This window comes from Cherax quadricarinatus, chromosome 9 (assembly GCF_038502225.1).
Source record: "Cherax quadricarinatus isolate ZL_2023a chromosome 9, ASM3850222v1, whole genome shotgun sequence".
Lineage (NCBI taxonomy): Eukaryota > Metazoa > Arthropoda > Malacostraca > Decapoda > Parastacidae > Cherax > Cherax quadricarinatus.
Genome location: NC_091300.1, coordinates 23,224,159 through 23,236,795, shown reverse-complemented (window position 1 = coordinate 23,236,795; position 12,637 = coordinate 23,224,159). Strand labels below are relative to the sequence as shown.

Sequence of the window (12,637 nt, the reverse complement as noted above, 5' to 3'; positions counted from 1 at the left end):
CCCTCTACCACCATCACTACTGCCACCACTTTCGTATCTTTCTACAAATTTTTCTTGAATTCTATAGTGTTTCTCACCCTCTTTACCAAAGGGCTGGCACTAGAAGCTTTCTTTGGGCCCATGGTGGCTTATTTAACAGTTACTAGCACTAAAAAATGGAATAATACAAAATGTATTGCAAGTTTATCCTCACTGGCTTGTAAACAATAGCACACTGGCTGTACATGGAGTGTCCAGGTGCTCACTCTGCAGGGACACGTTCGGGATGATTGTCTTTGATAAATTAGACACATGTGCAACTCCTGGGTATCTTTATTGAGGAAACGTTTCGCCACACAGTGGCTTCATCAGTCCATACGTAGGAGAAACTTGAAGAACAGGAGGAGAATGAGGTAATCAGTCCCTCAACCTTGAATCGATGTGTTCAGTCCATCAATCTTGAATAGAATAAAGATACCCAGGAGTTGCACATGTGTCTAATTTATCAACATGTCGGTTCTCTGAACCATTCATCTACAAACGATTGTCTTTAACCGAGTTTTTTGTCGTTAACTGAGCCAATATTTTGACGAGAAAACGTGTCGTTATCCAATGACGTCGTTAACTGAGGGTTAACTGTATCTTAATACCTGAGGATTTAAAACAGGGGTCAGTGCTCCTGCAGCCCAGTCCATGACCAGGCTGTACAGTGTTGCCAATGGTCCACATCTCCCAAATTATGAAATTAATATTTCATGATTGTCCAATTGTTTTCTGAAGCAGTGGACCTGATCTACGGATGAAGAAGATGAGCAGACACTAAGAATGTGTGTATTGTAACCTGCAGTTCTAGAGTACAATACTGTACTGTATAAAAATTCTATAGTACTCTATGTAATTTTACTCACCTTTTCATGGTGGAGAGATGAAGTATAACTGCCATCGTCAATATTGATGACTAAGAATAACATTCTGAGTCATCAATAACATTTATTCCGAGTCAAAATAACATTTATTCTGAGTCAAAGAAGCTTTACAGCTTCTCTGACTACATTATGTGGTCAGGTGCAGAGGCCAGAGAAGATGTATATTTCTGAGAACCACACATTTTCTCTTAGCACCACCACTTGCTTTAGAAGCTACTGATAATAGCACCTTGGCTTTTATATTAATAGTCACACAAAATGCTTTAAATCCAGGGAAAATTAGAGACTGAATGATGAGTGTATGCATGAGTGAGCACAAACTGGCGTGGGTGGCCTACAGCTCGGGGAACAATGGAAATGTACAGGTTCTGGATATGGCCACTATGGCCTATACTGGACAGATAGAGTTAGACTTGCCCCAATGCTTCAGAAGACAACCAAACACTATTGCTATGGATAAAATGCAGAATTACCTAATATTGTCCAATACTTAAGGTCATATGTCTGGCCAATATTTTGTCCAAAATTGCCTAAATCTATTAATGAGAGGTTTTACTATATTTTTTATATAAAATTATCTTTTTCTTCTTCTTTCAACAAATCGGCCATATCCCACCGAAGCAGGGTGACCCAAAAAGAAAAACAAAAGTTTCTCTTTTTAACTTTAGTAATGTATACAGGAGAAGCAGTTATTAGCCCCTTGAACCCGGCATTTTAGTCACATCTTATGACACGCATGGCTTACAGAGGAAGAATTCTGTTCCACTTCCTCATGGAGGTAAGAGAAAATAAACAAAAATTAGTAAGAAAATAGAAGAAAACCCAGAGGGGTGTGTATATACATATGCTTGTACATGCATGTGTAGTGTGATCTAAGTGTAAGTAGAAGTAGCAAGACATACCTGAAATCCTGCATGTTTATGAGACAGAAAAAAGACACCAGCAATCCTACCATCGTGTAAAACAATTACAGGCTTTCGTTTTACACTCACTTGGCAGGACTGTAGTACCTCCCTGGGAGGTTGCTGTCTACCAACTTACTACCTAGATAAAATAATCATTATAATTAAAAATAACTGCAGAAAATGCATAGAATATTACAAAATGTATATCTTATCATTCTTTATTGATATAATAAAATTTAATGACTATTTTGAAACAAAAAAATTACAATAGGTTTAATAACTTAATTTTTCATCAGATGAGTTCCTTGACCATGGCAGCCGTGTGGTCAACACCACAGCTAACTTTTATAATCTGTCCACCAATGCAAACCTGAAAAAGTATACAGGTTCTGCTGAGGTTCTAAAAATTATGATATGGAAATTATTAATTAGCTAAATTAAATATGTATAGATGACTGTGCATTATCTACTTTAGTCTCATGAAAAATGACATGACAGACACAGTAATTCAAATTCAAAGTTTATTCTCTATAAAGGTTACAATGTTGAATTTACAGAATTTGGTTGTTGTGTGGTTTACATGTAGTTAAATAATGATTACAGAGTGTACCACTAGAACGCCTAGCATGGCTAGGCATTTCGGGCAGACTTAGTTTAATTCTTTATTTTAAAATATTACAAATTATGAGGTAAGTTGGTATTATGGCTAAGTGACTAAATACTAGTTTGTGAGTTTAGCAATGTGAATGCTTTTGTTTTGGCACAGTACATAGTTTCAGTATTGGAGTATCATAGGATTCATTATTTTAAGATTGAGATTAATATTTCTGTTTATGGTCAAATGGGTGAGTGAGTGTAAGTGTGAACCACCAGGTGGTATTCGTGTAGTTAGTTGATGGGGTTTATCAGGGAGATAAGATGTTTTCTAATGGTAGTTTTGAAGGTGATGAATGTGTCTGCAGTTCTAGAATTCTCAGGTAGGGTGTTCCAGATTTTAGGGCCTTTGACATACATTGAATTTTTGTAAAGGTTTAGTCGGACATGGGGAATGTCGTAGAGATGTTTGTGTCTGGTGTTATGCCTGTGGGTTCTGTCACAACTATCAAGAAAGCGTTTTAGGTCAAGGTTGATATTGGAGTTTAAGGTCCTGTGGATGTAGATTGCACAGTAGTAAGTGTGGATGTACTGAACAGGGAGTAAGTTTAGATCTATGAAGAGTGTGGGGGTGTGTTGCCAGGGATGGGATTTAGTGATTATTCTTACTGCAGCTTTTTGTTGGGTTATTATTGGCTTTAGGTGTGTTGCTGCAGTTGATCCCCAAGCACAAATAGCATAGGTGAGGTATGGATAAATAAGTGAGTGGTATAGTGTGAGAAGGGCATTTTGCGGCACGTAGTATCGTATCTTGGAGAGGATCCCAACTGTCTTGGATACTTTTTTGGTTATGTGTTGGATATGGGTGCTGAAATTCAGGTTGTTGTCAAGGTATAGGCCTAGGAATTTGCCCTCATTATGTCTGGTAATTAGAGTGTTGTCAATCTTAATGTTAATTTGTGCATCTCCTGCTCTGCTACCAAACATAATATAGTAGGTTTTGTCAGTGTTAAGCGTAAGTTTATTGGCTGTCATCCAAGTCGATATTTTGATCAGCTCCTCGTTAACAATGGTGTTGAGGGTGGCAAGATTAGGGTGAGAGATGACATAAGTCGTGTCGTCAGCAAAGAGAATGGGTTTCAGGTGTTGGGATACGTTTGGAAGATCATTGATGTATATGAGGAAGAGCAGGGGACCAAGGACACTTCCCTGCGGAACTCCAGTATCAAGTGGCCGTGTTGTTGATGCTGTCTTTAATGGTAACATACTGATACCTATTAGTAAGGTAAGATTTGAAATAAGCAAGCGCATGGCCTCTTATACTGTAATGGTCAAGTTTGTGGAGTAGGATGTCGTGGTCTACTGTCAAAAGCTTTTCTTAGGTCAATAAAAATTCCTAGTGGATATTCCTTATTTTCCAATGCTGTGTAAAGCAGATCTAGCATTTTTATGATTGCATCATTAGTGCTTTTATTTTTCCTAAATCCAAATTGGCAGGGGTTGAGTATATTTTGTGCTCTTATAAATGAATATAGTCTCCTGTGCACGAGTTTCTCAAAGATTTTGGATAGCAATGGTAAGTTTGATATTGGCCTATAGTTGGTTTAAGTCTGTAGGGTCACCATCTTTATGTATGGGTGTAACCCTTGCCATCTTGAGTAGTTTCGGGAAGGTGCTAGTTTCTAGTGACTTGTTAAAAAGTAATGAAATAGCATGCGAAAGGATATGGGCCGCTCGCTTGTACAGTAATGGTGGGACATTAGACAGATTCCCTGAGTTGTTTTTAAGTGACTTTATAATCTCGGTAGTCCCCGGCATGGGCATTAGTATGTGGGATTTTATTGGCGAGATTAGATCCTATGGTTGAGAAGAAGTCGTTTATCTTGTTAGCTGTGTCAGTGGGATGTAGTGGTGTTTCATTAGGTTTAGTTAGGACAATATTCTTGTTTTTTTTCAGTTTGTGGGTCCCTAGAATCTGAGTGTTTTCCAGGTCTTTTTTATATCTCCTCTAGTGTCTGTGAATCTATTGGAGTAGTATAGTTGTTTGGTTTTCTTTATTACTTTGGTGAGAACTGATGAATAGTGTTTAAGAATATCTTTGTGTATTAAGCCCTGTCTATATTGCTTTTCATATTGTTGTTTCTTGTCAATGGATTTCAGAATGGTGCTGGTTAGCCATGGGCAACCAAGCCGTTTGTTTGTGATCTGTTTCGTTTTTATAGGACAATGTTTGTTGTATAGTCTAAGTAATTTGTTAAGAAAAATGTCTGTCCAGTCATCAATACCATTGGCCTTGGAGAATTCTGTAGGCCAGTCAACAATCTCTAGGTCAGTTGTGAACTTCCTTATTGAGGCCTTGTCATGGAGTCTAAATGAGACTTTGTTGTATTCAAGTGGTGGTTTATTAATGTTTGTCAGGAGGAAGGTAGGGTATTATTATTATAATCAAAAAGAAGCGCTAAGCCACAAGGGCTATACAGCGCTGCAGGGTAGGGAAGGAAGCAAGGGAATTGGATGGCAGAAGGGAGGGGGGATGATCAGCAGGTTACAGAAAACAGCGGGGCAGGGGATAGTACGGGGGTAGAGGGTAGCAAGAGATTGAAGTAGAAAGGGCTGAAGGTATCAGAATTTGTGAAGTAAGTCAGTCGTTGTCAAAAAGTCAATGAGAGAGTCCGGATGAAAGGTGGGTCCATCAGCGAGAAGGGAAGGTAAAGAGAGAGCAGCAGAGCGAAGACGACGACAGAGGTAAATTCTGCGTGCTCGTTGATAAAGTGGGCAGTCCAACAGAATGTGGCTGACTGATAATGGAGTTTGGCAATTCTCACAGAGAGGAGCAAGATGCCTCTCCATGAGATATCCATGAGTAAGACGAGTATGGCCAATGCGAAGACGGGAGAGAGTAGTCTCCCAACCTCGACACTGGTGATAAGATGGCCAGTAACCTATACTCGGTTTAATTGATTGAAGTTTGTTGCCGAGCATAGTAGACCAACGTTGTTGCCAACGGGTGTGAAGGTGGGAAGATATTGCAGCAAAATAGTCCGTAAATGGAATACCTCTATAAGAAACTGGTAGGTCATGTACTGCTGACCGCGCAGCAGTGTCTGCCTGTTCATTGCCCTGTACGTCAACATGGCCAGGGACCCAACAAAAAACAATATCTTTATGCTTGGTAAAGATGCGGCGTAGCCAAAGTTGGATACGGAGGACTAAGGGGTGAGGTGTATCAAATTTTTGTATAGCCTGTAAAGCACTAAGGGAGTCTGAGACAACCACAAATGATGACACAGGCATAGATGCAATACGGATAAGTGCTGTAAGGATGGCATATAATTCAGCAGTAAAAATACTAGCCGAAGATAGTAAATGCCCTTGTACGACGCTGTCCGGAAACACTGCTGCGAATCCTACGCCGTCAGAAGACTTAGAGCCATCTGTGTACACAGCAATGGCATGAGAATGAGAGTGAAAGTGGTCAAGAAAAAGAGAGCGGGAAGCGACCGTAGACAGTTGGGCTTTCGAGCAAGGGAGGGAGAAAGAACAGACTCGAACAGCTGGAACTTCCCAGGGGGGTAGGGAAAAGTGAGATGCTACATGTACATAGAAAGGTGGTAGTTGAAGAGAAGACAAGAGCGAATGAAGGCGAAGAGAGAAGGGACGGAGTAAACAGGGGCGGCGAACAAATAAAGAATGTCTACTAATATCAGTGACCATTCTATAAATGGAAGGATTGCGGAGATCATGAGAGCGTACATAGTAGCGCAGGCAATGGGCATCACGGCGATCGGATAAGGATGGAACGTTCGCTTCTGCATAGAGGCTCTCGACAGGGGAAGAGCGAAAAGCACCAAGGCATAAACGTAATCCTTGGTGATGAATGGGGTTAAGGCTAGAGAGAGTAGCAGGAGATGCCGCTGAATAGATCTGGTCACCATAATCAAGTTTCGATAAAATAAGGGTGGAATGTAGGCGAAGGAGGGTTCGACGATCAGCTCCCCACGAAAGATGAGCAAGGGTTTTAAGAAGGTTCAGCCGGCTGTGACAAGTTGCCTTCAGAGAGGTAATGTGAGGTTTCCAGGATAACCTACGATCAAAGAGGAGGCCCAGAAACTTGACTGTATCACGTTCAGGGATACGGGAGCCATAGAGGTACAAAGGATGATCGGAGATGACAGAGCGTCTAGTGAAAGTGATTTGGTGGGTTTTAGTGCTGGAAAATTTAAACCCACGTGTGGTGGCCCAATTGGAAACACGGTCGACTGCATGTTGGAGAGAAACTGTAAGGAGGTGACAGTCAGCGCCTGCACAGGCAATAGCGAAGTCATCAACATAGAGTGATGACCAAATATTTGATGGAAGACTAGAGGCCAAATCATTAATAGCAAGGAGAAAAAGTGTTGTGCTCAGAACACATCCCTGGGGGACACCTTCAGCTTGGATAAAGTCCGGGGAGAGCACATTATTAACCCGAACACGGAAATGCCTGTCAGTTAAAAAGTTCTTAAGGAAGGATGGTAGATTGCCTTGAAGGCCTAAGGAATGGGCTTGGGCTAAAATATTATACCTCCAAGTTGTGTCATATGCCTTCTCAAGGTCAAAAAATATGGCAATAACTGAGTGGTTATTCGCAAAGGCATTACGAACATACGTATCCAAGCGTAGTAAGGGGTCTATGGTAGAACGTCCCTTACGAAAGCCATATTGACGAGTGGAGAGACTGTTGTGTGTCTCTAAATACCACACTAAACATCTATTTACTAGGCGTTCCATTACTTTGCAAACTGCACTGGTAAGAGCAATGGGACGATAGTGGGAGGTTTCATGTCCCGTAGTGCCTGGTTTGCGGAAAGGGAGAACAATGGCGGATTTCCACAGCTGTGGAAGAACTCCTTGTGACCAAATAAGATTGTAAAGGCGTAATAGGACTGCAAGGGCTGACTGATGTAAATGTTGTAGCATACGAATATGAATGTCGTCGGGCCCAGCTGCCGATGATCGACAAGCTGAGAGTGTTGCCTCCAGTTCTTGAAGTGTAAAAGGCACATTATACTGTTCTTCTCTGAGAGAAGAAAAGTCCAAGGGTGCTAACTCTCTGGCAGACTTTGAGGAAAGAAATGAGGGGCATAGATGGAGTCCCTGAGAAATACGGATCAGATGATTGCCAATTTCATTGGCAACATCTAGTGGGTTTGCTATATCAACACCGGCAACCCGCAGAACAGGAGCCGGGTCAGGAGAATATTTACCACTCAGTTTTCGTACTTTTTTCCAGACTGCACTCATAGAGGAAGCAGAGGTGATGGTGGAGACATAATCTCGCCAGCAAGTGCGTTTAGCGTCACGGATGACACGGCGAGCGATTGCACGCTTCTGTTTAAAATCAAGGAGTCGCTCTGTGGTTCTATTGTACCGGTACCTGCCCCATGCAGCGCGTTTCAAACGTACTGCACGAGCACAAGCAGGAGACCACCAAGGCACGCATTTCTGAGAATGCCTGCCCGAAGTTTGGGGTATAGAATGAGAAGCTGCGGTGAAAACGGAGGACAAGAAGAGGTGTAAAAGCTCATCGATGGAGGACGAAGAAGGAACCTCTTTAAAAACAGTTAGGTGTGAGTAAAGGTTCCAATTTGCCCGATTAAATTGCCAGCGTGGGGTGCGAAGAGGTGGCGAATATGAAGGGGAAGTAAGAATGATTGGGAAATGATCACTGTCATGTAAGTCCGGGAGAACAGACCAAGTGAAGTCTAATGCGGCGGAGGAAGAGCAGACTGAGAGATCGATGCAAGAAAGAGTATGAGTCCGAGGATCAAAATGGGTGTGAGTACCTGTATTTAAAACATGGAGGGGGTGGGTGGCAAGAAAAGCCTCTAACTGAATTCCACGGGAATCACAGTGAGACCCCCCCCAGAGGAAATGGTGGGCATTAAAATCACCAAGTAACAGAATCGGTGGCGGTAATGACGAAACAAGGAAGGCAAAATCCGGAATAGATAATGCCCGAGAAGGAGAGAGAGATAAAGAACAGAGCGTATACCACCTATGTAAGTGGATACGGGCTGCTGTGTAATGCAGCGAAGTATGAACAAATAGCTGATGGTACGGAATATCAGTGCGGAGAAGAAGGGCACTTTCATTAAAGGTCCCATCAGGAAAAGGATCTGAAGAATACAATAAATTATAGCCTGAGATGTGAGAAATAACAGCAGAGTGTAATTTTGGTTCCTGTAAGCAAACACCAACAGGGGCAAACTGGGAGAGTAACATCTGAAGCTCACCCCGATTACCCCTGAGGCCGCGTATATTCCACTGTAAATAGGCCATGATTGGCAATGATAAAGATACTTGAAATCCGCAGGTAAGGGTTCCTACGGACTAGAAGGGTTAGAAAAGTCCACATGCGGAGGCAGTGGAAAACGTTCAAGCAGCGAAGGAACGGTGCGCTGTGAAGAAAGGAGTTGCGCAGATGGAGCAGAGGAGAGAGAAAGAGCGGAAGGTGGATCAGTGTCCATTGATGGTTTGGTCTCTGCAATATATTCAGAGATTGCTTCAAGTGTTTTGGAATTCAGAGATGTCGTATGGGAGACAATATTGGGAATGGTAGGGGGAGGATGAGTAAAGATTGGAACTGTATTGGATTGTACCAAGGTAGGGGGGGGGGGCGAAAGGGTGGAGGGAACTGGAGAAGCGTGGCAGGGGACAGAAGAGGCAGGAACCTGGGAGGTGGCAGAAGAGGAAGAAACTTGGGAGGGAACAGGGGAGGAAGGTACAGTACGAGGAGGAGGGTGAACCTCTACACTTGTAACTGAGCCAGTGAGAGGGGAAGAACCAGGGACAGAGACAGGGAGGGTAAAATGAGGAGGTGGAAGATGGGTAGGTGGTGTTAACGGACCTTTTTTTGACTTTTGAGAAGTAGAGGGACGATTGGGAGGAGGTGTCGTACGAGGTCTCGTCGATACTGAGGCTTGTGAGAGAGAACTCGAAGAAGCGAGATTAGACTGAGGCGTTGAAGTAGGGACGTCTGAGCCGAGGACAGCAAAAGGATTAGATACAGGAGTGATTATGGGAGAGGTAACCACAGAGGTGGGTGTAGAAGATGGGATACCAGAAGTGGGGGGACGTTTTGAAACACGGGAATAAGAAACACGTGGGAGTCTCCCTTGGAGGCGGAGATGAGAAACTGCCATGGCATAAGGGAGACCTTCTGTCTCTTTGAGGTAACGGATTTCCCGCTCGTTTAAATAGACCTGACAACGGCAAGAGTACGAAGGGTGAGCCTCATGACAGTTAAGGCAAGAGGGAGATCGATTGCAAGACGTATTAGAATGGTCATCGGCACCACAGACTGGGCATTCGGCGATAGATCTGCAATATTTCGCTGGATGGCCAAATCGCCAGCAATTTCTACACTGTTGTGGTGTAGGGATCACCTTTCGAACTTGTAACCTATGTCCTGCTATATAAACTGAGGATGGGAGTTCTCGGCTGTCAAAAGTTAAACGAGCCACATTGCTAGGGTATCATCTCCGCCCACGGGCAGGAAGAACGTAAGTGTCTACCTTGAGGATTGGGAGATCTTGGAGTTCCAGTTGTTCTAGAATGTCAGTGCCGCATGTCTGGAAATTTTGTTGAACTATGGTATGGGGCAGAATGACGGTACCACTACAAGAATTGAGGGAATGATGTTTTTCAAGAGTGACAGGAACAGTATCGATATGGGAAAGACGAGAGAGCTCATGAGCCTGGGTAGCATTCTGTACGGTAATGATGCGCGTACCGCTCTTAAGAGCATGAAAAGAAATATCTTTACCAACATGGCGTAGGAGTGCCTCGCCAATACTATGGTCAGAAAGATAGGCAGTAGAGGAAGTTGGTCGTAAAGTGAAGAATTTAGTCCATTGTTCAGTCTGAAACTGAGCGTGGAAAGGTAGTGAAGGACGTGTCGATCGTTTCCGAGAAGAACGAGAAGGTGGAGAAGTATCATCAGCAGGTAATTGTCGTTGGCGTTTAGGCGTGGGACCAGAGTTGGTCCGACGTGGAACGGGTCAGCGATTTGAAAATTGCCGCACCGTAGAGGAAGAGGCCGGAAGCATAGTCAGAGGAGAGCGAAGGTCCGATAAATCGAAGAAGTCAGTCGAGGCCTCAGTACCTGAAGCGGGTGAGGAAACAGCACCGGCAATAGGTACAGAGGCATGAGGAATGTCTGAAGAGTGGTCCAAAGACGAGGCGGGGTCAGAACGGGGTGCGGTATCAAGAAGGGGCCTGGGGGTACCAGGTTCATGGACTAGGGCTGCCATGGTTAGGTTACTTCTTTCTTTTTGTTTTTAAGAAAAAAAAAAGAAAGAAGAAAAGAAAGAAGAAAAGAAAATAAAAATAAAAAAAAGAATAAAAAAAGGGGGGACCGGGCAGGGATAGTTCCTAGGAGGAATGAAAGGGCCAGAAATCTCCCTCCGCGCCCAAGAGGACCTCAGCACCGCAAGTAGCGCAGATGCAGCATGGAACCCGTGCCATACCCTACCCATCATGCTAGTAAACTAACAATCCGGGATAGCAACCTCACATCTGCCGAGCTACCTCGGTGGACAAAAGAGAGGGCGGCCGGATATCCGCCACAAAGCATACCTCCTTTGGCCACCACCCCCGGAATCCGAAAGGTGGCTTCCAGAGATACACTCGTCGCCCGAAAGACACCCAAAGCTACTCCGGGATACCGGAGAGGGATCGGGACATCCCCAGGCGATCCAGATTCCACGGCAAACTACGCCACCGCTAAGAACCTCAATGGAATGGGATGGACCCCGGTATCCTTTCCCCTACCTAGGAACTAGCGCGCCTGTGGGAGAAATCCCAAAGGACAAAAAGAGGAAGGGCAAAAGGGAGGGGTGGGGAGGAGGAGGAGGAAAGGAAAAAGGGGAGGATGGGGAGGATGGGATAGGGGAGGGGAGATTGGGGGGTAATTAGGTTCGGTCTGAGGAAGAAGACCGATAGGTCTAATTCCTCAGACCAAGAGCCTCTTCACCATGCCAAGGAGCCCCCCTTGAAGAGGGGAAGGTAGGGTATTGGTCTGTAGTGCTATCTGTGATTATCCCTGATTTAAGGGGGGGCTAGTACATTGGTCCATATGTGGTCTATTATGGTTGCACTTGTTTCAGTGAGCCTGGTTGGTTTAGTTATTGTTGGTATGAGAAGTGTGTTGTTCATATTGTTGATGAAATCAGTTACAGGCTGATCATCTAGTAAGCCAAGGTTGATGTTGAAGTCTCCAGCTAAGAGAAGGTGGTGCTTATTCATTTGTCTGTTTGTTATTAGTGACTTTAATTTCTCACTGAAATTTGGGATGTTTGTGTGAGGTATCCGGTAAATGGCACCGATTGTTATAGGTCTCTTAAGGTTTTTTACAGTAAAATTAGCAAAAATGTATTCCCCATATTCATCACTAAAGCAAGTGGTGCTAATACAAGATAATTGGTTAGAGTAATAGATTGCAATACCACCCCCAACTTGGTTTGGTCTGCAGTTGTGAATTGCTGTGTATCCTGGTAGAGGGTAGATATCTATTGTGTCCTGCTTAAGCCAGGTCTAATGGCTAAAACACACAATTTAATACATAAACTAAAAGTCTGCAGGACACTTTAGCTATATCACTTACCCTTAATGGAAAATACTGGTCCTTTGTGTGACTCTGACCTAGGCATCCTCCAGGATTTTTACCCCAGGTGAATAGTGTGCCATGGCTGTTCACTGCTGCAAAGTGGTTGATTCCACTAGTTATACTGATCACCTGTAAGTTGATGCAATAGGTTACTTTCTGTTAAAGAGTCAAATAGAATGCATGTCAGGTAGAGTGAGTGTGTTAGGGTAGCGGAGACACGAAGTGAATCCTATAAGCTTGCTGATAAACAAGACGGTCTTTTAAAACATGGTGGACTGATAGTGTGACATGACAGGCCACGCAGAGTGGTACCAGGAGTTTCTCCCTGTGGTATCTGTGCATGAGTTGCATGTGTCTGATACATAAACGGAGTGTGTGTGGTCTCCCAAACATGAAAGCAATGATAGTCAGAAACCTAAATGTGGTTTGATAGAAAATAAATTTGTTTTGGTTCAACTCAGACCAGTGATGTTGCCAACAGTTGTGGAGTTGTTGGGGGTCACTCAAAAACTAGTCCAAGAAAGGAATCTTCTTTCAACAAACCGGCTGTATTCCACTGAAGCAGGGTGGCCCAAAAAGAATAA

The 12,637-nt window shown here is 43.6% G+C and overlaps 1 protein-coding gene across 1 annotated transcript in view; it reads right to left on the bottom strand.

Moving 5' to 3' along the window:
* Window positions 1–2,012: 2,012 nt before the first annotated feature.
* The window catches only part of LOC128686144 (RCC1-like G exchanging factor-like protein), a 37,591-nt gene continuing 26,966 nt past the window's right edge, over window positions 2,013–12,637 (bottom strand). The window contains exons 5-6 of the mRNA XM_070083114.1: window positions 12,051–12,182; window positions 2,013–2,180 (exon numbers count right to left, since the gene is read on the bottom strand). Of these exons, the coding sequence (XP_069939215.1) occupies window positions 2,103–2,180; window positions 12,051–12,182 (210 nt within the window). The 3' untranslated portion in view covers window positions 2,013–2,102. The remainder of the gene's footprint in view (window positions 2,181–12,050; window positions 12,183–12,637) is intronic.